The sequence below is a fragment of the Schistocerca gregaria genome, chromosome 7, assembly GCF_023897955.1.
Source record: "Schistocerca gregaria isolate iqSchGreg1 chromosome 7, iqSchGreg1.2, whole genome shotgun sequence".
Classification (NCBI taxonomy): domain Eukaryota; kingdom Metazoa; phylum Arthropoda; class Insecta; order Orthoptera; family Acrididae; genus Schistocerca; species Schistocerca gregaria.
The window spans coordinates 419,705,528-419,731,782 of NC_064926.1; the positions used below are offsets into that span (position 1 = coordinate 419,705,528).

The 26,255-nt window shown below is 37.3% G+C and overlaps 1 protein-coding gene across 2 annotated transcripts in view; it reads left to right on the top strand.

The window, feature by feature from the left end:
• The window catches only part of LOC126281196 (uncharacterized), a 239,262-nt gene that overhangs the window by 42,709 nt on the left and 170,298 nt on the right, over positions 1-26,255 (top strand). For both annotated transcript variants that reach the window (XM_049979905.1, XM_049979906.1), the window contains exon 3: positions 8,573-8,775. In XM_049979905.1, the coding sequence (XP_049835862.1) occupies positions 8,573-8,775 (203 nt within the window). The remainder of the gene's footprint in view (positions 1-8,572; positions 8,776-26,255) is intronic.

Sequence of the window (26,255 nt, forward strand, 5' to 3'; positions counted from 1 at the left end):
AAAGAGAATATAGCATTTTCAGTTGTTAAATGACTTCTAAAGCCAAACTGTACATTTGATAGCAAATTATGTGATATAAAATGATCAATTATCCTTACACATTCTTTTCAATAACTTTAGGAAATATTGATGGCATAGAAATAGGTCTAAGATTGTCTACTTATCGCTTTCTCCCTTTTTATAAAGTGGTTTTACTACTGAGTACTTTAATTGTTCAGGAAACTGACCATTCTTAAAAGAAAAATTACAAATATGGCTAAGTACAGGGCTAAAATGTGCAGTACCGTACTTCAATATTCTGCTAGGCACTCCATCATACCCGTGAGAGTCCTTACTCTTCAGTGATTTAATTATTGACTCAATCTCCCCCTTTTCAGCATCACAGAGGTGAGAATTTCAGACGTCACTCTCGGAAAGGCATTTTCCACGAGAGCTATATGGTTCCCTGTAGAAACTAAGTTTTTATTTAATTCACCAGCAATGCTCAGAAAATTATTCTTAAATACTGTACATACATCTGACTTATCAGTGACAGAAATATTTTTACTACGAACTGACTTTATATTGTTGATCTTGTGCTGCTGACCAAACTCTTCCTTCACACAACTGACCAAATGGTTTTGATTTTTTTCCCTGTAAATTAGCTGTTCTATTTATGTACCACATACCCTTTGCCTTTCTAATAACAGTTTTAAGCACCTTACAATACTGTTTGTAATGGGCTACTGTAGCATGAATGTGACTGCTTCTAACATTTTGGCATAATTCCCGCTCTGTTCTACATGGTATCCTTATCCCACCAGTCAGCCACCCAGGCTGCCTTTTACTGCTAGTACTCTGTTTAGAACGTTCTAATGGAAGGCAACTCTCAAAGAGCATGAGAAATGTGTTAAGGAAAGCATTATATTTGTCACCTATGTTATCGGCGCTATAAACATCCTACCAAGCTTGTTTCTTAAAGAGGTTTAAAAAACTCTCTATTGCCATTGGATTAGTTTTCCTACACAATTTGTAATTATATGTGACATTTGTAATTATATGTGACATTTGTTTGAGTACAAAAGCCTTTTAGTGTCAAATTTTGGTATCATGGTCTGAAAGGCCATTTATCCTGTTACTAACAGAATGCCCATCTAGTAATGAAAAAAGAATTAAAATATTGTCTATGGCTGTGGTACTGTTCACCTACACCCTCTACAGTCTGTGTCAGATCATATGAGTTTAGGAGATCTACCAACATCCTTTATCTTGCACAACCATTAATATTGAAGTCACCACATATAACTAATTTTTGGTACTTCCTATAACGTGAACCAAGAACCATCTCTAGCTTGAGCAGAAATGTTCTGAAGTCAGAGTTAGGGGACCTATAAAGAACAACAATTAGAAGTTTAGTTCCACTAAATTAAAAAAAAAAAATGCCCCTGCACAACATTCAAATATCTGTTCAGTGCAGTGCCATGATATGTCTACGGTCTCAAATGGAATACTTTTTTTATGTACATGGCTACTCCCACAGTCTGCAAGGGACTCCCTGAAAAGTAACCAGCTAATCTGTATCCTAGTAAAGGAAGCCTCTGAATTGTTGAATTATTTTTCCTGTAGTAGTTTTGTAGGGGTATGAAACTGAATGATCACGTAGGCTAAGTCATGGGTAAAGTTGTTGCTATTCTTTGGTTTATTGGTAGAATATGAGGAAATGTTGTCAGTCTACAAAAAGGTTTGCTTACAAATCGCTCGGTTGGAGTAAGGATGAGGCTGGGGCAGGGAAGAGGAGGGTATCCTTATCCCCACAGAAGTATCAGTCCTTTCAAAGCCCTCATCTTTTGCCTCACTTCCAAATTCAATCATGCAGGACTTGTTAAAGGACTCTCTCCTTCTCCCATTCCCTACAGTGGGAAAACTTTTTTGCCACCAACCCTGTCACCAGACTCAACTAAAGACCAATGTGGAACCCTGCCCAACTCAGTTCAGTCCTCCATGCAACTGTAATTCAGCCCTACTGCCTCCAGATCACCCCCTATTAACTTTCCAGAATTTCTTAACCTCAAACCTTGTCTCACCATCATTCCCCAAATCCCTCACATGTAAGCTATCCTTACATCCGAATAAAAACCACAATCTACCATCTAAACCTGATCCTGACCTTATAATCCTACTTGCTGTTGTTTTGAACTGGAAGGGTCACCTGGCAGAAGGACTGTGCCAGCTGTGAGATTCATCCACTTACAAACCCTGCCACAGTGACCCCATTCCATAAATCCAGCAGGATCTCCAGTCTCTCCTCAAATTCTTAGGCCAATCCCAAAACCTGTCCTTGGAATCCATCTACCGTATTTACTCGAATCTAAGCCGCACTCGAATCTAAGCCGCACCTGAAAAATGAGACTCGAAATAAAGGAAAAAAAAAATTCCCGAATCTAAGCCGCACCTGAAATTTGAGACTTAAAATTCATGGGGAGAGAAAAGTTTTAGGCCGCACCTCCAAATCGAAACAAAGTTGGTCCATAGTAATATGAGACACAATTTAGGTCGAATGAATGATGATACAGTTACAGTAGTTTGGTTCGAGTCGTAAGTTTAGCAGTTAAGCTTTACCAGGCAGCCGTTGCTATGCGTCAGGCGCTCCGTCCTTATTTATACGGGTACCCTTCCTTTTTCACGTGCTTCATCTGGTTTGAATCAACTGCTTATTTGGCTTTGATCTGATAAGTGCCGTCTTCTTTGTTATAGGTGTTTACGTCACTCTAAGCTGAAAATGCATTACTGTACTGTGTCATTCATTGTTTGTCGCATTCTGATAGTGCATGTTTACAGCCTGTTGCCGCTTGCGGCATGCAGACTGCTATTTGCTGTTACTTACACTGCTGCTTTCTTTGATAATGATCAACAAGAACCAAATAATAGACTGCGTATGATAGAACATGGTCTGAACGAGAGTTAGGTGAAAATTTTTCTCCGTTTGAAAATCTTTGCGGCTGCTTCCTTAGTACATCAAATTCTGCACAGAAATTAGAGTCATCTTAGATTTAAAAATCCAGTCAGTTGCCGTGCTTCGTTTCTGACTGTATCACTATTAGGCATAAGAATAATACGAATATAAACACGATACATATATTCTTCCGCGTTTGCTGTTGCCTCACTCTAGTTTCGTAGTTTATTAGGCAGACATGATTTAAATGAGATAGCAGCAAACATGAAAGAATACATGACAAAATGTTTATATTCATATTATTCTTATGGTGAAGAGAATACTGCATGTGATTCACATTTCATCAGGTTCCTATTAGCAACCATCTGTTTCCACAGGTACGAAAAAATTCAGAACATTGAGTTGGCCATATTGACAATCATCCCAAACAGTCTCACCAGTCGGATTTTCGTAGTACATTGAAATTCTGCTACATTCGAAGATGAACAATACAGAATTTGTAGTTACTTCGTTGGATAATCTATGAAAATGCAGTAGTCAAAACTCAGGGCGGAGAAAAAAAAGCTCGTTTTCCACTTTTTTTTTTTTAATTTATTTACTGACACAGAGGTTTTGGCGCCAGTATTTATCTTTGTGCCTACAAAGCATGTCTGTGTAGCGCTACATATATTCGACGGCAGAAGTTAGTTGTGGCGGCGCCTACCAACATTTTTCAGAACTTCCGCTTGCTTTGCACTCGATTCTAAGCCGCAGGCGGTTTTTGGATTACAAAAACCAGAAAAAAGTGTGGCTTCGATTCGAGTAAATACGGTATTTCCTCACTGCTACCACTCCCCAAACTCCTACCATCTACATGCTTCCTTAAGTCCATAAGCCCAACCTCCCAGGACACCCCATTGTGGCTGGTTACTGTCCTCCACACTGAGAGAATCTTTGGTCTTGTAGACCAACACCTTCAGCCTATTACTGTTACATTCAATCCTATAGAAAAGATACCATTTCCTCCACCGACTCTCCAAAGTTTCTGTTCCTTCACCACATGATGCCTTGCTAATCACTATTGATGCCACCCATTCCACTGAGGCCTTCACATATCATAATTACCTTCCCAACCTTGTAGAAAAACAGATCACCTGTGCCTTTTCTCTCCAGTCACCCACCACCTCCTAAAGTCCCTGTGTCTGGCTGCAGAGGAACATTCCTCTTATGACTTGGTACCACCCAGTATTGGAGCAACTGAATCACATTCTCGGCCAGGGTTTCAACTACCTCTCGTCGTACTTTGACATGAGGAGTGTCCTACTCACTATCCTTCCTACCCCTTCCATAGTGGTATTCTAGTGGTATTCTGCTGTCCACCAAACTTACACATTATTCTACACAACCGCTGCTTCCAGCCCCTTGTGTCTTGGCTTATATCCCTGTAATAGGCCTAGATGAAAGATCTGTCCCATACAACCTCTCACCACTACCAACTCCAGTCTGGACGCAAGCATCACCAAGTCCATCAAAGGCAGGACTATCTGTGAAACCAGTCATGTGATCTACAAGTTAAGCTTTGACCACTGTACTGCGTTCTACATGGGGATGACAACCAACAAGCTGTCTGTCTGTACAAATGGGCACTGATGAACTGCGGTCAAGAAACAGCTGGGCAACCCAGTTGCTGAGCACGCTGTCCAACACGACATTCTTCATTTCGGTGATTGCTTCATGTGTCATGTGGATCCTTCCTACCAACACTAGCTTTCCTGAACTGCGCAGTGGGAACTCCTCCTGCAGTATAGTCTACATTCCCATATCCTTTACCCACCTGTCCCCTGTTCCTATTCCAACACTACACACGTCTCTAGTCCGCAGACCCACCCATAATCTTTTTACTTCATTACTTCTCTCATTTTCCACTGCTGTTCCCCCTCCCCCCTCTCCCCCACATCTAACCTCCTGGCTGCACCTAGCTGCCCTATCTTTTCTCTACCTCTTCCCTATGTGCCCCTGCAAGCAGCACTTTACCATCCCCCATCCCAACCTGCAATGCCTCCCCCTTCCTGCCCTAGCCTGCTCCTCAACCTCAATACCCAGATTGCGTCTCTCTTCATGAACTACCTGTATTGCTCACAGTTTGGCCTCAGCAGCCAGAGACAGTGGTCATGTGTGTGTGTGAGCTGTGTTTGCATATGTGTGACTGTTTGTGTGTGTATGTAGTCTCATTCCGATGAAGGCCTTTTTGGCCAGAAGCTTACATCGTTGAGTCTTTTTGTTGTGCCATCTGCGACCCAATGTCTCCGCTATGTGATGAGTAGTAGTCTATCCTTTTCATAATATTGTCAGTAATAACTGGTACAGTCAGATGTACCCTCTGCCATACACTACACAGTGGTTTGCGGAGTATAGATGTAGATATAGACTCAGATACAAAAATGACGTAGGGAATCCGTACACCTAATTAAATGATGGTTGTTCCTTGGATGTGTATACCTACTCTCTTGATGAGTTGACAAATGCAAGCTCATAAAAGAAAACAGTGCCAGAAACATTTTATCCCATGTTTTCAAGTACAGATAGAAACATCATATGTGGAATCATTATAATGTAATTATGGTATACCTTCTGTATGTATTACCATACTGGTATATGAGTTTTTGGATGTATGTGTACCATACTGTGTTTGTAATAGTATATTGTATTCAGTTATAATCTAGTATTACCAGGTGTGTAAGTATGAAATGCGTTTTTTTTTTTTTTTTTAAATATCTAAAAAATTATGTTGCCTCCTTTGGCACTGTGCCCTTTTCTCAAGCAGTGAATGGTGCAAATCAGTCAAATGTTGTTGGTAACTGTTTCCCCAGGTTTTAACAGATTATAGTAGTTCACGCCCCTCTGGTCCTATGAAACATAGAGTATTGTCTTTCTGCCAAAGCAATTCAGTTTTGTGTCGATGTGGATGGCGTGCCTGGGTCTACCCATAATTTTTTGCTCTTGGGATTCTCAAAATAAATAGAATTTTCAGCCCCTGTAACTATATGATGCAAAAATGACTTCCTTTCGTACCGAGTGAGCAAAATCTAAGGTTTGTTTTTGTGCTTTTCATTTGCCTGTTGTTCAACTCATGTGGTACCCATCTACCAATTTTCTGAATCTTTCCCATCTCTTGCAGCCAATTGGAAACAGCTTCTTGACTAATGACCAATAGCTTGGTGAGTTGTTTTTGTGTTTGCGAGTCATCTTTGTTCAACAATGCTTCCAATTCCACATCTTCAGATTTTTTTGGCTGTTTCCACATTCCTTGTGTGTAACATCGAAGCCACCATTTTTGAAATGCCAAAACCACGATTCACACGATTCCATCTTGTGATGGAACATGTTCACCATAACCTCCTTGAAGTAATTGGTATGATTCAGCAGCAGTTTTCTTCAAATGGGAAAAAAATTAATGCTCTCCACAAATGCTCTTAGTTCGGTATAAATTTTGACATATTGAATACAGCACTATGCACACACTTTTCCAATTTATCACTCATGTGCATCTGACACTTGTTGATGACACAACAAAATGATGTAGCGTCATATCTTTGTAGAACAAACTGCTTTGGTGCTACATCTGTTATCTGAAATCCACATTTCAAACTTGTACACCTGGTATTGACTTACAGGTTGTCCCACTCAAACCTCCCTGATTTCAAAGACCCAGGAAAGAAAAACCACAGTAGATATGACACTGAAAAATGCACCACATTGTAGAGCATCTCAAAGAATTTATTTATTTATCATCAATACGCTCTACATGTGAACGATTTTTGGCATGAATAATACTGAATCTGTATAGAATTTCTTGCCAAGTTCTTTGTAACAGTTCCTCTGTTATTGTTGCAGTTGCATTAGTGATACGATGTTGCAACATAGGAATATCATCCACTTTGTTTGCATACACGCGGTCCTTCAAGAATCCCCACATGAAGAAATCAAGCGGCATAATGTTGGGTGAATATGGTGGCCAGGCAATAGGTCCTCTGCGTCTGATCCAAGGATTGGGAAATTTCCTATCCAAGAACTTGCGAACAGCTGTTGACCAATGCAGTGAAGCTCCATCTTGTCGAAAAATGATGTTGGGTTGCAAGTCTTGTATCAGAGGGCACACAAACTGTTCCAACATGTCCAGATACACTGACCCATTCACTGCTTGTTCCACAAAGAAGAACGGTCCAACAATCCTGTCATGCAGTAGCCCGCACCAGACATTTAGTTTAGGGCTATCAAGAACTTGTTCAATGACAACGTGCAGATTTTTTGAACCCCAAATCCAAACATTATGCCTATTAACCCTTCCTGACAGATGAAAGGTTGCCTCATTTGAGAATAAACATCTTTCCAGGAAGTTGGCATCCATATCAATACACTGCAGCATATCTGCAGAAAATTGATGTTGGCGTGGTTTGTCGTTTGGCGTCAGATGTGGCAGAATTTGCACTTTGTTGACACACGTATGGAAACTCTGGTAAACTACACAATGCAGTGTTGATCAAGGTACATCAGGTTGCCTAGATGTTGACAAATTGACTTACATGACCTCCTGAGAAATGTTTTGTCTGATGTCCTCCACTGTCTCTTCTGAAACTCTTTAACATGCACCGTCTTTAACTGTTTTCACATCAGGGGGATCAAATTCATACACATGGCGATAATTTCTTTGCACAATAATCGGCGATTTTGTTTCTGCAAAACACACTACTGCTTGCTTGTGCTGCTGTGGAGTTGCAATTTTCACTTCATGGGACCATGCTGCATTCTGGCGATGATATAAATTCTTTGAGATGCTCTACAATGTGGCGCATTTCTCGTTGTCGTTTCGTTTCTACTGTGGTTTTTCTCGCCTGGATCCTTAAAATCTGGGAGGTTTGAGTGGGACACCCTGTATTTTAGATACAGTGTTGCTGTACTGTAGTAACTCTATAAAGTTCGTGTTGGCAAGAGCTGCAGATACCTTTGACTTGTGGATAGATATTCACTGTTTTCCTGCAGTTACAACTAGCATTCTTAGCAATTTCATCGTTTTTCATTCAAATGTCTGACTATTGTTCTTAATTTGACTGTCTCAGTTGATTCTTTAACCTCATGATTCTCCTAACACTTTCCTTTTCAGTATGTTCTGGACTGCAGCAAAGGATGAATACCAGTGTTAAGACACAGGATTTGTACTTGGGAAGAATAATGATCAAATTTCTGTCTGCTCATCACAGTTTAGATTTTTACAGCTTCCTTAAATAATTTTTGGGGAACATCAGGTTTCTCTCTCTCCTTCTCTCTTCTCTCTCTTTCTCTCTAATGATCTCATATTTGATTGGGTACTAAACTCCAACCTTCTTTTTTATGGAAGTATTGCAAATTTCCATTTACTTTAATGTAACACTTCATATTTTATGTGAAATAGTTTGATAAATACCATATTTTGAAACACATTTATAACTCAATTGGGTAATGGAAAATGTTACTCCCTTTTACATGAATGATATGTCATTTATGCTAGGCAACTTTGATTTGTTTTCATCACTTATGACTAGTATCAATATTGGTGATTAACAGTATGATATAATCACAAATAAATAATTTAGAATTATTTAATGGTAATTATCTCTCTTACAGGATCCATAATACTCGCAAGACTTGTGAAACATTGCAAGAATATCTGCAAAACTTGAGTATTTCGTTTCAATCATTTATGAAGATTAGAGATTATCTTGTTCATACAAATCAAATGATTATGGAGAATTATGGCACTTGTACAGAAAAATTTGAGAACCTGCATGACAGACATGTTGAAATAATAGACAATTATAAGAAATCATGTATGAATATATTTTTCCATATTTATATCAGTAATTTTTGTTTTTGGTATAACAAAAGTACTGCACCAAAGAATGTGCTATACTTTTGTAACCAGTACAATTTGGTACTTCAGTATTTGCTTGAAATGTTTCTCTGATTTAGTGAAAAATATTACATAAATTAACAACAAAAGATTATTTAGTTTGACCTGTATGGCATGTAAACTTAAGATTCAACTGGAAATTATCTTTCTAGAAGGGTTGATATTTGAAAGATACAGATATGTGGCACATTAGATATTTTTTTGTTCATAAATGAAATAAAAGTACAATGACAATAAAAGAAAACTAACTAAATTTCTCTTTCCACTTGGTTAAGGTGAAGATGGTGAAATTTTGCAAGGTTGTGGTGGTACTAATACATTTGTATGAGACCTTACTTTCAAAGACAAAACAGTATTCAGGACTTGAAAATAATATATTTATATAATTTCCAAGGCTGTGATATATATTTTTTTCACGTAGTAATTCACATATCATGTTCAGTAAATCTCATCAAGCAAAAGAAACTTCATGGATGTGGAACAAGTCAAGTTATGCACTAACAGACAGAATTGGATTTGATAATAGGCCTAACAAGGAGAGAATGAATATGAAATAATAGTACAAACCAGTCACTAAATATTTACATCCTAAATGATACAAATGTGGAATATTACTAGAAGTGCAAACCTCATGTAGAATGGATGCACAATGAACACTGAACAGGTATCAGATAAGGGTCCCTTGCAGAGTGTGCAGACTGAAAAGCAAATGGGAAGGCAAATAATGAATGAAATATCAAAACAATGAAAAGGCTAAATGTTTGTTGTAAATGATAATGATGGGTAAATTACACAGAAATGATAACATTCTGTAGTGTCTTCCAGAAAAACTTTACACAGTACCAGTATCTCTATTTTTATAGACAGTGCTTTAAGTAAAGCATGAGAAAAAAGTAAATGTGTTCATAGGAAATTGCAACAAAGACCTGGTACCTAGTGAGGTGAAAAGTACATATGTAGGCACGAACCACTGGTAGACGGTGCGGTGGAGATCATGCCATGTGCAAGATTCCTTCAGGTGGCCTCTAGTGACTGACCTGCACTTTACTGTTGGCAGTTGATTTAAGTAAACACATGTGGTGATGCTATCACACGCACCAGTAGCAGGATGCAGCACACCTCTCCCTCATGCGAAGAGGTTGCCCAGACAATGCAAGAGATGCCAGCAGCCCGATGAGAGACACATTCACCTTATCTGGAGTAGCGGCAGCCAGTGTTAATAGCGGGGTCTGGATGATGTGGTGGGTGGGCACTGCAGCAGAAGAGCAGAATGCGGTGCCCTTGTGGCACCGGACTACAGTGCTGGGGAGGAGGGTGCCATCACGATCTGTGCTTCGTCATCAGCAGGCAGGTCCAAGTGTCTGGCGATGATGATGAGAGGGTTGGTGGAGGAGGCCTGACTGGAACAGCAGGTTGTGGCAATGAACATGAGATGGACTGGCACCAGGAAGCTGGAATCTCATGGCACCACATGTGGAGGGGGTAGCCAATGGGACAGGGGCACCTCTACAGCAGGCAATGACAGTCCCGAAGCATAAGGTGGTGGAGTGGGCTTCAGACAGAGGCCTCACATGCAAACTGGTAGTTTCTAACAATGAGCAAGAGTGCAACTGGTCAAAATGGCTTGCCACAGGCCTGCTGGCCATATGGACATTACATGGATGGCATCCCCAGTGGTGGACAACAGCAGCTGGTATCCACTTGGGCCAGTGACCAAATCCTCGTGCCTACACTGGCAATCCTGTTGCGAAGTGGCCAGACAAACCCAGCTGCAGCAGATGCGGCGTAGGCTGCAGAAGGTGAATGAGCATGTGTGCTGCTGGTTGTGAAGCAACTAAGCTGGCCTCTGTTTCCCCATAGGCGTGAAATGATAGGTGCTCAGAAAACATAGAAGGCAATCATCTGGTCTCACCATTTCATTGTGAGTGGAATGGCATAGCCATAATTTGATGAATGCCATGATGGGAACGAAACAGTTGAAAGGTGTGATAAACGAACTGGGGCTCATTATTGGAAACTAAGGTGCAAGGCAATCCCTCAATAGAAAAAAAACTGCAAAATTGTACAAATGGTGTGTGTCGACACACACTGGAGAGTGTAAGGAAACCAGGAAAATGCATCCACAACCAAGAGACAATAGGAATTCAAGAAGGGACCTGCAAAGTCTACATGAATGTGTTCCCATGGCTGGCATGGAGTGGGTGAGGGACACAGAGATGGCCTAGGACCTGCCTGTTGCTTGTATGCTGCTCACAAGCTCCAAGAAAATGGATGATTTTGCCATCAATCCCTGGTTAAAAGACATGTCTCCTAGCTAACAGTTCAGTGCGCAAAACTGCCCTGGTGGAGAAGGCATAGAACCTTGCACTGTAACCTGGTAGATATGAATACTCTGCTAGAGAGGTGTTCTGTGGACAGCAGCCAAACACCATCAAATATTGAAAGGAAGGATACTTGTAGCAACTAAACTTGGTGTACCTGAAAAGCACTCACTCATCAGTGGTGAATTTCGAGTAATACATTTCTCTTCTTGCCTTGTTAAAATTATTTCTTTTGGTGAAACAAAGTGGAGTTTGTACAATGTCAACTCACTAAAATCCTGATGCAGTTGCACTTGGTACAGAACACTGACACAGCAGTCTATTATATGAGGAACCGAGGACAAGTCAGGGCAAAGGCTATTGAAAATCACATTCTCAGTATAAAAATAAACATATAGCTTCTTTACTTATCTTGTTGCAATGCCACATTAATACTCATTTCACCAGCTATCAAGAACTCAAAAAATTGCATCATTCCACTGCAAATGTGTACAGTTCCTCGTATATCACAATTCATAAGAAAATTCCATGTTTATCATGTAGCACAATACTCTCCTATTTCTGCACTGTCATTTGCCAAAATCTCATTTCAATATCTTGAACTATTTATGAGACATGAGGGACATCGTGAATATTTCATCCTCTTTTGTTCAGTCTTGAGTTTGGAATTAGATATTGATTTTTTCCAAGTTTACAGAAAACTATATATTAGCTAAATCTCATACACAGCAATATATGGTCCAATATGTACTAAATGCAAATTCATGGCGATCCCTATGTTTCATAGCAATGAATTTGAATTTTACACCGTTGTTACTCGTACCCATAATATCATAGTAATTATGACCATTAACAAAATCATAGGCACTTCATCAACAACCTGAATATAATGCTATAACTAATGTTAAAACCAATGATTTTTTCATCAAATAGTTTCCTTAAAACTGTGTGAGAAAGGTTGTAGGGTAGGTGATATGAGTGCAGTGCTTTAAGAATGACAGAAGCTGGTGAGCAGGCACAAAACAATGTAGCAGTCTTCCTGACTGATTGTGACCTGTTGCGAGATCCGCACTTGTGTGTACCAGGCTCTGAGGGTGGATTGTCAGTCCTAAGAACTGTGGGTGCAGTCTACAAATGCACAGAGGTTTACTACAGGTTTCCAAGACTCTGCTGGGAATGTTTGTGGCTTGTCAGGAAAATCTGCTTGTGTGTAGTGATCTAATGTGGAAGTAGATTGTAACTTGAACCAGTGCCCTTGCACTTCACAACGACACAAGCACTATTTGCTGACTCACTCATGTTTTGGTTCACCTTCAAAGGTGCACCAGCTTTTGGTTGCGGCAGAAACAGTGTCAGCAGACAACTTTCTGTCCTCAGTCCTGTGGCAGCTCTTGCACCATTCAGGTTGCAGATCATGGTGAAAGCAGGCAAGATCAAATTCAGCACCCAGGCAAGTTCAAATTCACTGCTGAATGGCTGAATGATTGGAGCTTTGAGAACATCAAGGACCATAAGATGTCAGAGTTCTAGGCATATTGCACAGTATACAGCAAATATTTCACTCTTAGCAACATGGGAAAGATGGGTCTCATCAGCCATTTGAAAGGAGCTAAGCACTCCAAGGCAGTTGCGGTGCTCAGGAAGACAGTGGACATTTGTCTTCTTTGCCAGTCCTTGGCAAATGAAGTACTATGATTGTTAAGTGACACATAGACTCTTAGAGGCTGATCTAGAGTTAGTGAGTGTAAAAGAAGGTCAAAAAATGAAACTGTAGAGCTGTTATTTGAAACCAGGATGAACATTTGTGGACATGTTTTGAGTAATGTTGTCACTTTGCATTCCACCAAATTTGTGTAGACCTCACTGTCTAAGGGTTTCCTGCACCAGCACTAGAGTATGTTTCTGTTCTTATCCAGTGCTCTTTATACCCCCACTGACTATATTTTTTGACAATGATGTTGTTTTTACACTGCTGTTTTGTTGATACATTATGCCATTAGAAGGATATTCCAGTATTGGTTTAAAATATAAGTGAGGAAAATAGGAAAGTCAGGTGATCTGGGAATACTTGCCAACTGGGTGGCGCTCCAAAGTGACCACCAGACATTGGCATTCTGAAGCTGCCATTGCATGGCTTGATGTAACCTGCCCTTTCCTTTTCTGATGTCAAGTTTTGGCTTTCATTATGGAAACTTTCCATTGGTGTTGCAGTGAATCACATTAGTGATGTCATCATCTTGTTGGGATATTGGATTGTCTTCAGAGCACTGGCACTTCTGGATCATGCTCACTATTGTCTGGCGAGATAACTGGGCATGATCCTTTAATGCTTGATGATGTGGCAGTGACTGTTGAATTGGGACTTTTGCAGTTGAAGTCCAGTTCATTGTCCTCCCAGCAACTGCAGCCTGATGTCGCCTCCACCACTGCCACTAATGCTGTGTAAGCTGAAGTCAAATTTCGAAGTACCTGATCTAGGATGATATTACAAGGGTGAAAATATTATGAACTCTATGGGCTGTCAAAAACCGTGTGTCCTTTTCCACTGCAGGGAAGCAGATTGCTTTTTTGCTGGTCATATTTCCTAATGATAATGTAGCCAGTAATATGCAGCATGGGCAGATCAAGACATCACACAGTATCATTTATGGATACCTTGAAGATCCTCAGTGCTTGCTAAAATATCTTTTTTGCCTTTGTTTTGGGTCAGGTCACGTCCTTCTTGAGGGAATTCCAATGTCTTGCCCGTATGGCAACTTTCCTGTCTCCTACTCTTGCTGATGTAAGTCGATAGTAATTAAGCCTGATGTATTATCTGCTCTGAAATCAGTATGTAATCTAAAACCTGATGATGAAGCTAGTCCTATTCCTGCCAAAGAAATTGACTTAGGTCACGCTATACAGTCTGAGCTGAGAAATGTAAAAGTGCCTGCCAAAGATATTTTAACTTCCAGGACTGGATGCAGGGACTTTATGGTCAGAATGCTCACAAACCTCTTTCTAAAGTCACCTTTGAAGTATTGCATTTGTAGATACATAGGTATTTGTGTTCCAGCTGTGAAATAGCAGCAGAATCAGAAGAAGACAGTAATTTGGAAACATCCAGCAAATCATTGAGGAAGTAGGTTGGGAGTGATGCTCTGAGATGAAAAGGTTGGCACGGGAGAGGAATTTAGGGTAGGCCATGTCAAACCAGTCAGAAGACTGGTGCCTCGAAATATTGTATGACAGTCAACCAAGAAACAGATATTGGTAGCCATATGTCAAGTACATGACAGCCTGAAATTGGCTGGTGTTGTCTTCTGGACTGACATTAACAAGAGAATGGTTCTGGACTATTGCAATGATAGGGTTTAGTATAGTGAGGCATTAACTAAAAAAATAATGTGGAGAAGATGAAGAATTTGGAAGAGCTAGATGGAAGATAAGTAACGTAACTCCATCTTACAGTTGTGAAATGTGAGGCTGTGTCTGGTTGATGAATTGTAACAATAAAATTCCAACAACTATTATTTGTATAGCTTTTTATTTATGGTACCAGTTTTGCCTCCTCAGTAGTGTCATCTTCAGGCTCTGTAGTGTGAATGAGAAAACACACCCAGTCACAGGTGTATGTACATAACTGGAAACCTGGATTTGCACTTGAAATTATAGAATACTTCATGAGCATTGTGTGATCTCCACACATGTAACAACAACTGAGTTGTTGTTCAGCAGTGTATTCCTTTTGTGTATCTTGTTCAACCAGATGAATTATCTACCCTGGAAAGCTCATAAATCCTGTGTGGTAAAAACCTGCTGTTAACTCAAAGTTTGAGTTAACATGTTAATAAACACAGAAACTCTTTAACTAATTGTTGTCATATGAATGAAGAGTACAAGCTCATGAAGTGTTCTATAGAAACCAGGCACAAATATAGGTTCCCTGTTGTATACTTGTATGACTGGATGCTTTTGTTGTCCATGCTACAGGGCCTGAAGATGACTCTAGGAGTCAAAATGGTAGCCTAAATACAAATTCATAAAAATAACAGTTGTTGGAATATTATTATTACAATTTCTAGTTGGGAGAAGTCCCATTGTCCAGCAAATTAGTGAACAGAAGGCCAAAATGTCATGGATACTGGGCAATAGGACCACTGAACAGACAATGGAACATTCCCAAGTGTGAAGAAATGATCTTGATGAAATTTGGTAGGTATGTAAAAAAAATAAATTTGTAAGGTGACATGTTAAAATTTATTTATAGCTCTTTTTATGAATCTGTGAAATTTAAATAATACACTAGGATTAGATAACCTATTATTTTGAATGTTAATTATATTTACCAGGGTACTATTAGTTAAGGTCTTTAAACCCAAAGAATTTGGTGGTATCTCATTCCATTCAGAGGAACCTACCCCGTGATTGATAAGACACGATTTACTCTACTTAATTTATTTGTTTGTATATCTCCGTTATCAGAGAATCTTTTTAGAGTTATAATTCTCAAGATTTATAATTATAAAATATTTCAGGTTAAGGTGCAGCTTATAGTTAAGAGGAGGTGGATTAAAATAGATTTTTGTTTATAACAGATTTGATGGTGAAATACTGTTAATGAAGGTGGATTTGATAGTGATTTAATTTATTTAATTTAACTGATATTGGCTCTGAGGTGTGTACACATCGCCCGTCGCTCTCATTATTGATTATTCTATTTTGATTGTTTTAAAGTAGCTTCAATTTAGATGAGATAAGTCGTAACATAGTAGATGTACTGGAAAGTGTATCTAGGAAGAGGTTCACGATATAACTTATTAGTAAAGTGTTTCAGTTACACTGAAACTTTTTCTGTGCAAATCAGGATATCTCGATTATTTATTTTTTATATTTATTTTTTGTTTATTTAATTCTTTAATATAAATAATTTTGTTGGATTTTGTCTTAGTGTATTTTATAGAATTGATTTTTTAAATCATAGTGTATTGGTAATGTAAATGTTTTATGAAATATTATTTTAAATTTTTTAAAGTAGATTTTATTTGTTGTACCTTTTGTATCAGGGTTTATCAAAATTTTAATATTTATTTTACTTGTCTCAATTTGGGTTGATTTATAAATAATTTATAGTTAATGTATCATAATTATTATTAAATTATTTATAGAAATGAGATGTCAATCGTTTCCTAAGATATCTAGTTTCTTAAGAAAAAATTTAATTTTTTAAAGTTAGTTGTTTTCATTTAATTTTTTACTTTTAAATACTAACTTATTTATTCTTTAAGGGATAAGCTTTGAAGTTAATAACCTATAATTTGTTTTTAAAAATATAATAGTAAGCTTTAAACCAGCTATGTTTGAGATTACATTTTAGTTCATTATTTTATATTTTGATTTTGTAAATATTTTAGGTTTTTTATTAAGATTATTGATTTAATTTTAAAATTTTCGCAATAATGATAGAATTAATATATTTATTTGTATAAAATTTTTACCTTGTAAACTTATTATAAGGAACTAGGCAAAATCGATTTCCCCCTGTTTATCAAAAACGTGTCCTCTTGAAAATATTTTGAGGTCTGGCCTGCTCACTGAGCGGGTTTTTAAAGAGCCATGGTATTTTGACCGTGCAAAGGTAGCATAATCATTATTCTCTTAATTTGTGGCTGGAATGAATGGCTTGACGAGAAATCAACTGTCTCTTAATAAATTTTCGAATTTAACTTTTGAGTCAAAAGGCTTAAATTCTTCTTTAGAATGAGAAGACCCTATAGATCTTAACATTTTACTTATATACAGTTTTTTGTTTGTATTTCTATATTTAATGATGATGTTTTGTTGGGATGACATGAAGAATAAATAAACTCTTCATTATTATATCATTGATTTATGTTTGTTGTTTTGATCCATAATTTATGATCATAAGATTAAGTTACTTTAGGGATAATTGCGTAATTGTTTTTGAGAGCTCATATCGACAAAGCTGATTGCTACCTCGATGTTGGATTAAGAAAAATTTTGGGTGCAGGAGCCCAGTGATTAGGTCTGTTCGACCTTTAAATTCTTACATGATCTGAGTTCAGACTGGCGTGAGCCAGGTCGGTTTCTATCCTAAGACTATTAATCCATATTAGTACGAAAGGACCATATGGTTAAAATATTTTTTATTACATTGATTAATATTTATTAATTTACTATTTTGACAGATTAATGTGGTGAATTTAGAATTCATTTATGTATTTTCTTTTCTACAAATAGCATTGATACTTTGTGATTTATTTATGTTTATTTTAAATTTTCTTTTATTAGTTATTTGTGTTTTAATTAGTGTTGCTTTTCTAACTTCATTGGAGCATAAGGTTTTCGGTTATATTCAGAACCGTAAGGGTCCAAATAAAGTAGGATTTGCAGGAATCCCACAACACTTTAGTGACGCTATTAAGTTGATTTGTAACGAGCAGCCAATTCCTATTATATCTAATTATTTACTTTATTATTTTTCTCCTGTTTTTAATTTAATGATTTGAGTAATTTTCCCTTACTTAATTTATATATGTTATTTTTCTTATGTTTTTTTTACCTTGCACTATATTAGGTGTCTATACCATTATAATCGCTGGTTGATTATTATTCTTTACTAGGTTCCCTTTGTTCTGTTGCTCAAACAATTTCACATGAAGTTAGTTTGGCTTTGATTTTATTATCTTTAATTATTTTAATTTGTTAGTTTTAACATGTTTGATTTTATAAATTATCAGCTTTATTGTTGATTTACTATTATTTCTTTTACTTTAGCCTTAGCTTGGTTTGCATCTTGGTTGGCCAAAACTAACGGTACTCCTTTTGATTTTGGTGAAGGTGAATCTGAATTAGTCTCAGGCTTTAATATTAAATATGGTGCAGGTGGATTTACTTTCATTTTTTTAGCTGAATATACTAGAATTGTTTTTATAAGAATGTTATTAGCTTTAATTTTTTTAGGTGGTGATTTTATTTCTTTTATATTTTTTATTAAGCTTGTTATTATATCCTTTGGCTTTATTTGAGTTTGGGGTACTTTACCACGGTTCCGTTATGATAAATTGATATACTTGGCTTGAAAAAGTTTTTTACCTTTATCTTTGAATTTTTTTATTTTCTTTGTTGGTTTAAACATTTTATTTATCTCATTTATTTAGTGAAATTTTTAAAGAAAAGTTAACAGAAGAGTTAAACTTCTAGTTTTATCTTTTCAAAACATATGCTTTTCCTAAGCTAATTAACTTATTATTCCTTAATTAGCTTATCTCATGCGTTTGCAACATGGACAGTAATTAAGAAGTATGTAAAGTAGATAATTGTTAAGATTTTCCCTGTTATAATGTAAGGTTCTTCAACTGATCGTTTACCAATTCATGTTAATAAACATACAACAACTACTATGATTCAGAATAAAATCTGATTAATAGGATAGAATTGGAAACCTCGGAATGGTGTTTTATTATAAAATGGTAAAATTATTAGGATTCTAATTGATAAGAATAGTGCAATAACACCTCCTAACTTGTTAGGAATTGACCGTAGAATTGCATATGCAAATAAGAAATATCATTCTGGTTGAATATGATCTGGTGTTACTAATGGATTAGCGGGTACAAAATTGTCTGGGTCTCCTAGGGGATAAGGATTAATTAAACATAGTATAATTAATAACAATGTTATTAATACAAATGTAATGGAATCCTTGAAAGTAAAGTATGGGTGAAATGGAATTTTTTCGATATCTCCGTTTAGCCCTAGTCTGTTATTAGATCCTGTTTGATGAAGAAAGAATAAATGAATTGCTGCCATAAATAAATGGTAATACAAAATGAAATGTAAAAAATCGATTTAATTTTGTTTTATCAACATGGAATCCTCCCCACACCCATTGAACTAAATCTGTTCCTAAGTATGGAATTGCTCATAATAAATTAGTAATTACTGTCACACCTCAAAATGATATTTGACCTCATGGTAAAACGTATCCTATAAATGCAGTTGCTATAACTAGAAACAGAATTACTGTTCCAATTATTCAGGTGAGTATGTATATATAAGATCCATAGTAAATTCCTCGTCCTACATTTAAATAAATACAAATAAAGAATATAGATGCTCCATTTGCATGTAAAGTTTGAATAATTCAACCACTATTTACGTCTCAGCAGATGTGTACTACACTGTTGTTGTTGTTGTCGTCTTCAGTCCTGAGACTGGTTTGATGCAGCTCTCCATGCTACTCTATCCTGTGCAAGCTGCTTCATCTCCCAGTACCTACTGCAACCTACATCCTTCTGAATCTGCTTAGTGTACTCATCTCTCGGTCTCCCTCTACGATTTTTACCCTCCACGCTGCCCTCCAATGCTAAATTTGTGATCCCTTGATGCCTCAAAACATGTCCTACCAACCGATCCCTTCTTCTAGTCAAGTTGTGCCACAAACTTCTCTTCTCCCCAATCCTATTCAATACCTCTTCATTAGTTACGTGATCTATCCACCTTATCTTCAGTATTCTTCTGTAGCACCACATTTCGAAAGCTTCTATTCTCTTCTTGTCCAAACTAGTTATCGTCCATGTTTCACTTCCATACATGGCTACACTCCAAACAAATACTTTCAGAAACGACTTCCTGATACATAAATCTATATTCGATGTTAACAAATTTCTCTTCTTCAGAAACGCTTTCCTTGCCATTGCCAGTCTACATTTTATATCCTCTCTACTTCGACCATCATCAGTTATTTTACTTCCTAAATAGCAAAACTCCTTTACTACTTTAAGTGTCTCATTTCCTAATCTAATTCCCTCAGCATCACCCGATTTAATTTGACTACATTCCATTATCCTCGTTTTGCTTTTGTTAATGTTCATTTTATATCCTCCTTTCAAGACACTGTCCATTTCGTTCAACTGCTCTTCCAAGTCCTTTGCTGTGTCTGACAGAATTACAATGTCATCGGCAAACCTCAAAGTTTTTACTTCGTCTCCATGAATTTTAATACCTACTCCAAATTTTTCTTTTGTTTCCTTTACTGCTTGCTCAATATACAGATTGAATAACATCGGGGAGAGGCTACAACCCTGTCTCACTCCTTTCCCAACCACTGCTTCCCTTTCATGCCCCTCGACTCTTATTACTGCCATCTGGTTTCTGTACAAATTATAAATAGCCTTTCGCTCCCTGTATTTTACCCCTGCCACCTTTAGAATTTGAAAAAGAGTATTCCAGTCAACATTGTCAAAAGCTTTTCCTAAGTCTACAAATGCTAGAAACGTAGGTTTGCCTTTTATTAATCTTTCTTCTAAGATAAGTCGTAAGGTCAGTATTGCCTCACGTGTTCCAACATTTCGACGGAATCCAAACTGATCCTCCCCGAGGTCTGCATCTACCAGTTTTTCCATTCGTCTGTTAAGAATTCGCTTTAGTATTTTGCAGCCGTGGCTTATTAAACTGATAGTTCGGTAATTTTCACATCTGTCAGCACCTGCTTTCTTTGGGATTGGAATTATTATATTCTTCTTGAAGTCTGAGGGTATTTCGCCTGTCTCATACATCTTGCTCACCAGCTGGTAGAGTTTTGTCATGACTGGCTCTCCCAAGGCCGTCAGTAGTTCTAATGGAATGTTGTCTACTCCGGGGGCCTTGTTTCGACTCAGGTCTTTCAGTGCTCTGTCAAACTCTTCACGCAGTATCGTATCTCCCATTTCGTCTTCATCTACATCCTCTTCTATTTCCATAATATTGTCCTCAAGTACATCGCCCTTGTATAAGCCTTCTATATACTCCTTCCACCTTTCTGCCTTCCCTTCTTTGCTTAGAACTGGGCTGCCATCTGAGCTCTTGATATTCATACACGTGGTTCTCTTCTCTCCAAAGGTCTCTTTAATTTTCCTGTAGGCAGTATCTATCTTACCCCTAGTGAGATAAGCTTCTACATCCTTACATTTGTCCTCTAGCCATCCCTGTTTAGCCATTTTGCACTTCCTGTCGATCTCATTTTTGAGACGTTTGTATTCCTTTTTGCCTGCTTCATTTACTGCATTTTTATATTTTCTCCTTTCATCAATTAAATTCAATATTTCTTCTGTTACCCAAGGATTTCTAGCAGACCTCGTCTTTGTACCTATTTTATCCTCTGCTGCCTTCACTACTACATCCCTCAGAGCTACCCATTCTTCTTCTACTGTATTTCTTTCCCCTATTCCTGTCAATTGTTCCCTTATGCTCTCTCTGAAACTCTGTACAACCTCTGGTTCTTTCAGTTTATCCAGGTCCCATCTCCTTAATTTCTCACATTTTTGCAGTTTCTTCAGTTTTAATCTACAGGTCATAACCAATAGATTGTGGTCAGAGTCCACATCTGCCCCTGGAAATGTCTTACAACTTAAAACCTGGTTCCTAAATCTCTATCTTACCATTATATAATCTATCTGATACCTTTTAGTATCTCCAGGGTTCTTCCACGTATACAACCTTCTTTCATGATTCTTAAACCAAGTGTTAGCTATGATCAAGTTGTGCTCTGTGCAAAATTCTACTAGGCGGCTTCCTCTTTCATTTCTTAGCCCCAATCCATATTCACCTACTATGTTTCCTTCTCTCCGTTTTCGTACACTCGAATTCCAGTCACCCATTACTATTAAATTTTGGTCTCCCTTCACTATCTGAATAATTTCTTTTATTTCATCGTACATTTCTTCAATTTCTTCATCATCTGCAGAGCTAGTTGGCATATAAACTTGTACTACTGTAGTAGGTGTGGGCTTCGTATCTATCTTGGCCACAATAATGCGTTCACTATGCTGTTTGTAGTAGCTTACCCGCATTCCTATTTTCCTATTCATTATTAAACCTACTCCTGCATTACCCCTATTTGATTTTGTGTTTATAACCCTGTAGTCACCTGACCAGAAGTCTTGTTCCTCCTGCCACCGAACCTCACTAATTCCCACTATATCTAACTTTAACCTATCCATTTCCCTTTTTAAATTTTCTAACCTACCTGCCCGATTAAGGGATCTGACATTCCATGCTCCGATCCGTAGAATGCCAGTTTTCTTTCTCCTGATAACGACATCCTCCTGAGTAGTCCCCGCCCGGAGATCCGAATGGGGGACTATTTTACCTCTGGAATATTTTACCCAAGAGGATGCCATCATCATTTAATCATACAGTAAAGCTGCATGTCCTCGGGAAAAATTACGGCTGTAGTTTCCCCTTGCTTTCAGCCGTTCGCAGTACCAGCACAGCAAGGCCGTTTTGGTTAATGTTGCAAGGCCAGATCAGTCAATCATCCAGACTGTTGCCCCTGCAACTACTGAAAAGGCTGCTGCCCCTCTTCAGGAACCACACGTTTGTCTGGCCTCTCAACAGATACCCCTCCGTTGTGGTTGCACCTACGGTACGGCCATCTGTATCGCTGAGGCACGCAAGCCTCCCCACCAACGGCAAGGTCCATGGTTCATGGGGGGGGGGGGGGGGGGGGGTGTACTACACTATTAAATGCTATTTCAATATTAGATGTATAATGTATAGCTAAAAATAGTACAGTTACCATTTGAATTACCAAGCACAACCCTAGCAGGGACCCAAAATTTCATCAAAATGAAATATTTGTTGGTGCAGGTAAATCAACTAAAGAGTTGTTAATGATTTTAATTAAAGGATGTAATGATACAACACATATTTTTTTCTGCTTGTGACCAATGTCACTTTTGAGGGTTAAAAAACACCGTGGAAGGTAATTTGACATATTTAGTTTGGAGGAATATCTTCAGAAAGATGATAAAAAAAAGGATAAGTTTCACATATAAAAGTTGATATGTAATTAACATTCTTGAAAACTATAATCAAATTTTGTAATAATATGAAATTTGCAGAATACCCTACCACATTAAGTAATTTTGAAAAATGAAAATTTTTGTAACAATATAAATTAAAGAAGCTTTCTTGCTACGTTCATCTATGTGTAATAAAGCCAGTTTCTGAAATACCATTCTTTTAAAATATGCCGGAAGCAATGTGCTGTCAGAATATTTTCAACATACCTAATTAAAATATCTTAACATACATTGTTAGTCTAACTCTTTATTGTAATGATATTTGTTTTATGTTTTAAATTGTTATTTTACATTTTACTTTTTTTACCATTTTTTGTACATGTATTTTGTTGGCTGAAAATAATAAGTAACTCATTATTATGATACAAAATAATTACAAAACTGAGAAGCTTTATATAAATGCTTGAAACATAATGTTTTCTTACACTATGCATATAAAATGAATGAAATTTGCTGGCCAGTGTGACCGAGCGGTTCTAGGCACTTCAGTCTGGAACCACGCGACCACTATGGTCGCAGGTTTGAGTCCTGCCTTGGGCATGGGTCTGTGTAATGTTCTTAGGTTAGTTAGGTTTAAGTAGTTCTAAGTTCTAGGGGACAGATGACCTCAGATGTTAAGTCCCATAGTGCTCAGAGCCATTTGAATGAAATTTCTTCACATAATACACATATCAGAGAGCACAATATAAAACAAAATTCATCTGTATTTGTAATTGTTGCGGTTGATCCTCTAAATGTCTTGATTTGTATCAGGCATATTTCAGGATACTGGTAAGCTTTGTTGAAAAGAATTGTTTATCTACTAGTGACTGCAGTGTAATTATAGTGTTTCTCATCTGTAGAATGACATCAGAATCATTCAACAGAACTAGGTCTGAAAATCAATATCATGAATAGGATAGTTGCTACTCACCATATTATGGAGATGCTGATTTTGTGACAGTCTTTTTGTTGTGCCTGAGACTCAGCATCTCTGCTGTATGGTGAGTAGCAACTATCCTGTTAATAATATTGTTACATTCCGTCCTAGATTTCCCATTGTTAGATCTGAAAATCTTCTCACCAGGTTTTTCCAACATCAAAAGCCGTATATATACCACATCTGTACCAGTGCCATCGAGTCCTTTGGGATCACCAAATGATCAAGTTTCTGTTCCTTGGGTATGATGCTGTAAATGGGTTTTTCTCACTAACCACCCACCTTTCCATAGTTTTAAAAGAAACTAATGGTGAGTATTGACCAAAAATTCGAGAACTTCTTTGTCAAGTCCTAAATATAAATATCTTTGTGACAGCTTCAGTATTTTGTAAACAAATGTCTGACAGTGCAATATATCTGAAGATGTTTTCTTTCCCAGTGAGGAAGAAACTTCTGTATCATTATTAGAGTAGTATGACTGTCAGTGTGAAAGAACTGTATAGAACATTGTACTTGAAGACAATGAACTTGTTCATCTGGTGATCCCAAAGGGATAAACTGCACAGGTGCAGTTGTGGGATGTACATGGCTTTTGATGTTGGAAGCACTGTGTGAGAAGATTTTCTCATCTACTTCTGTTGAATGGTTTTGATGTCAATCTCCACTTGAGAAGCAATATAATTAAGCTGAAGTGTCTAGTGCATAATCAGTTCTTCTTGCCAATGCTTAGCAATTAACTGAAGTAGGAGGAATATGAAATCAAATGAACACACAGGCTCAGTTGTGTGTAAAGCAGGTGGTAGATTTCAGCTTATTGTTAGAATACTGGGGAAGTGCAAACAGTCAGTCTACAAAGAGACTGCTTACAAATTACTCGTGTGACCTTTGGGACTCATACCAAATAGGACTAAAAGGGAATATTGAACTTATACAGTAAGGGACAACACGATTGTCACAGGTTTGTTGAAATCCATGAAAGAGTATCACAGAGATACTGAAGAAACTGTACTGGCAGTCTCTTAAAGGCAGATGTAAAATATAGTGAGAATGTCTTTTGACAAGGTTTCAAGAACTGGCTTTAAATGAGGACTCGAGGAACGTACTCTAACCTCCTACATATTGCTGACATAGGGATTGTCAGGATAAGATTAGAATAATTACAGCACACACGCAGCGGCATTCAAACAATCATCCTTCCCATGCTCCACACATGAATGGAACAGGAATTAACCCTAATAACAGCTTCTTTGCAAACATACCCTCTGTTATGCACTTCATGGTGGTTTGCAGAGTATAGACGTAGAGGTAGATGTAGAAATATGCCTGATAAAAATCAGAATATTTAGAGCATCACCTGTGACACTCTGAAATCCTGCTGAATTTTGTTTTATATTACATTTCCTGTTGAGTACATTATGTGAAGGAAGTTCATTCATTTTATGTGCATGGTGTAAACAACATTGTTTTAAGCACTTATGTACACATTGTGATTATTGTAAGAATTTTGATCCTAATAATGAGTTACTTATTATTTTCAATTAATATAATACACATTTGTGAAAGAGTAAACAAAAAACAAAATTATTGTCAATTAATAAAATGCATGTTTGTGAAAGTGTAAACTAAAAAACAAAGAAACTATTGAAAACATGAAATTACAGTTTATGTCATTACAACAAATGAGTGGTCTTTTGGCAGAATGAACTAAGTGACATTTAATCAGTTTTGAGAAATAAAAGACTGAAGTTTTGAGTTTACAGCAACTTATTTATTCAAAAATATTTATGAATATTCATATGGTCTGGTGCATAATGGGTGTGAAAAACTTTTACAAGCATTTTGAGCCTTGCAGCACATTATTTAATTACAGTTTGAAACTTAAAACTACAGATAAACAATGTAAAATATCCATGTACATCAGGTTATTTTGTTGTCACATCACATTAATGCACTTCAGTACAAAAGATAAAGTACAGTTTTCTTGTTTTTATAGTATATTCATATATAGATCTATTTGGCAACTAAAACATACAAATATAATTTCAGCATTTATGTAATACAGCATTATTAAGCAATTTTTGGAATTAGGAGAGAACATTGGAATATACTTAAAGGCGATGATTATGCTTCCCCATTACTCATCTTCTTCATTACTGTCACTGCTCATTTCTGATACTTCAGCCATTTTGAGACCTTTATAGAGTTCATGGCATATTGGGGGTACATACATTAGAAGGCTCTGAATATCTTTCAGTTTCTCAGGGCATAGAGTGCGCCCTAATGGATACAGTGTAGGTAGTGTAATTTGACT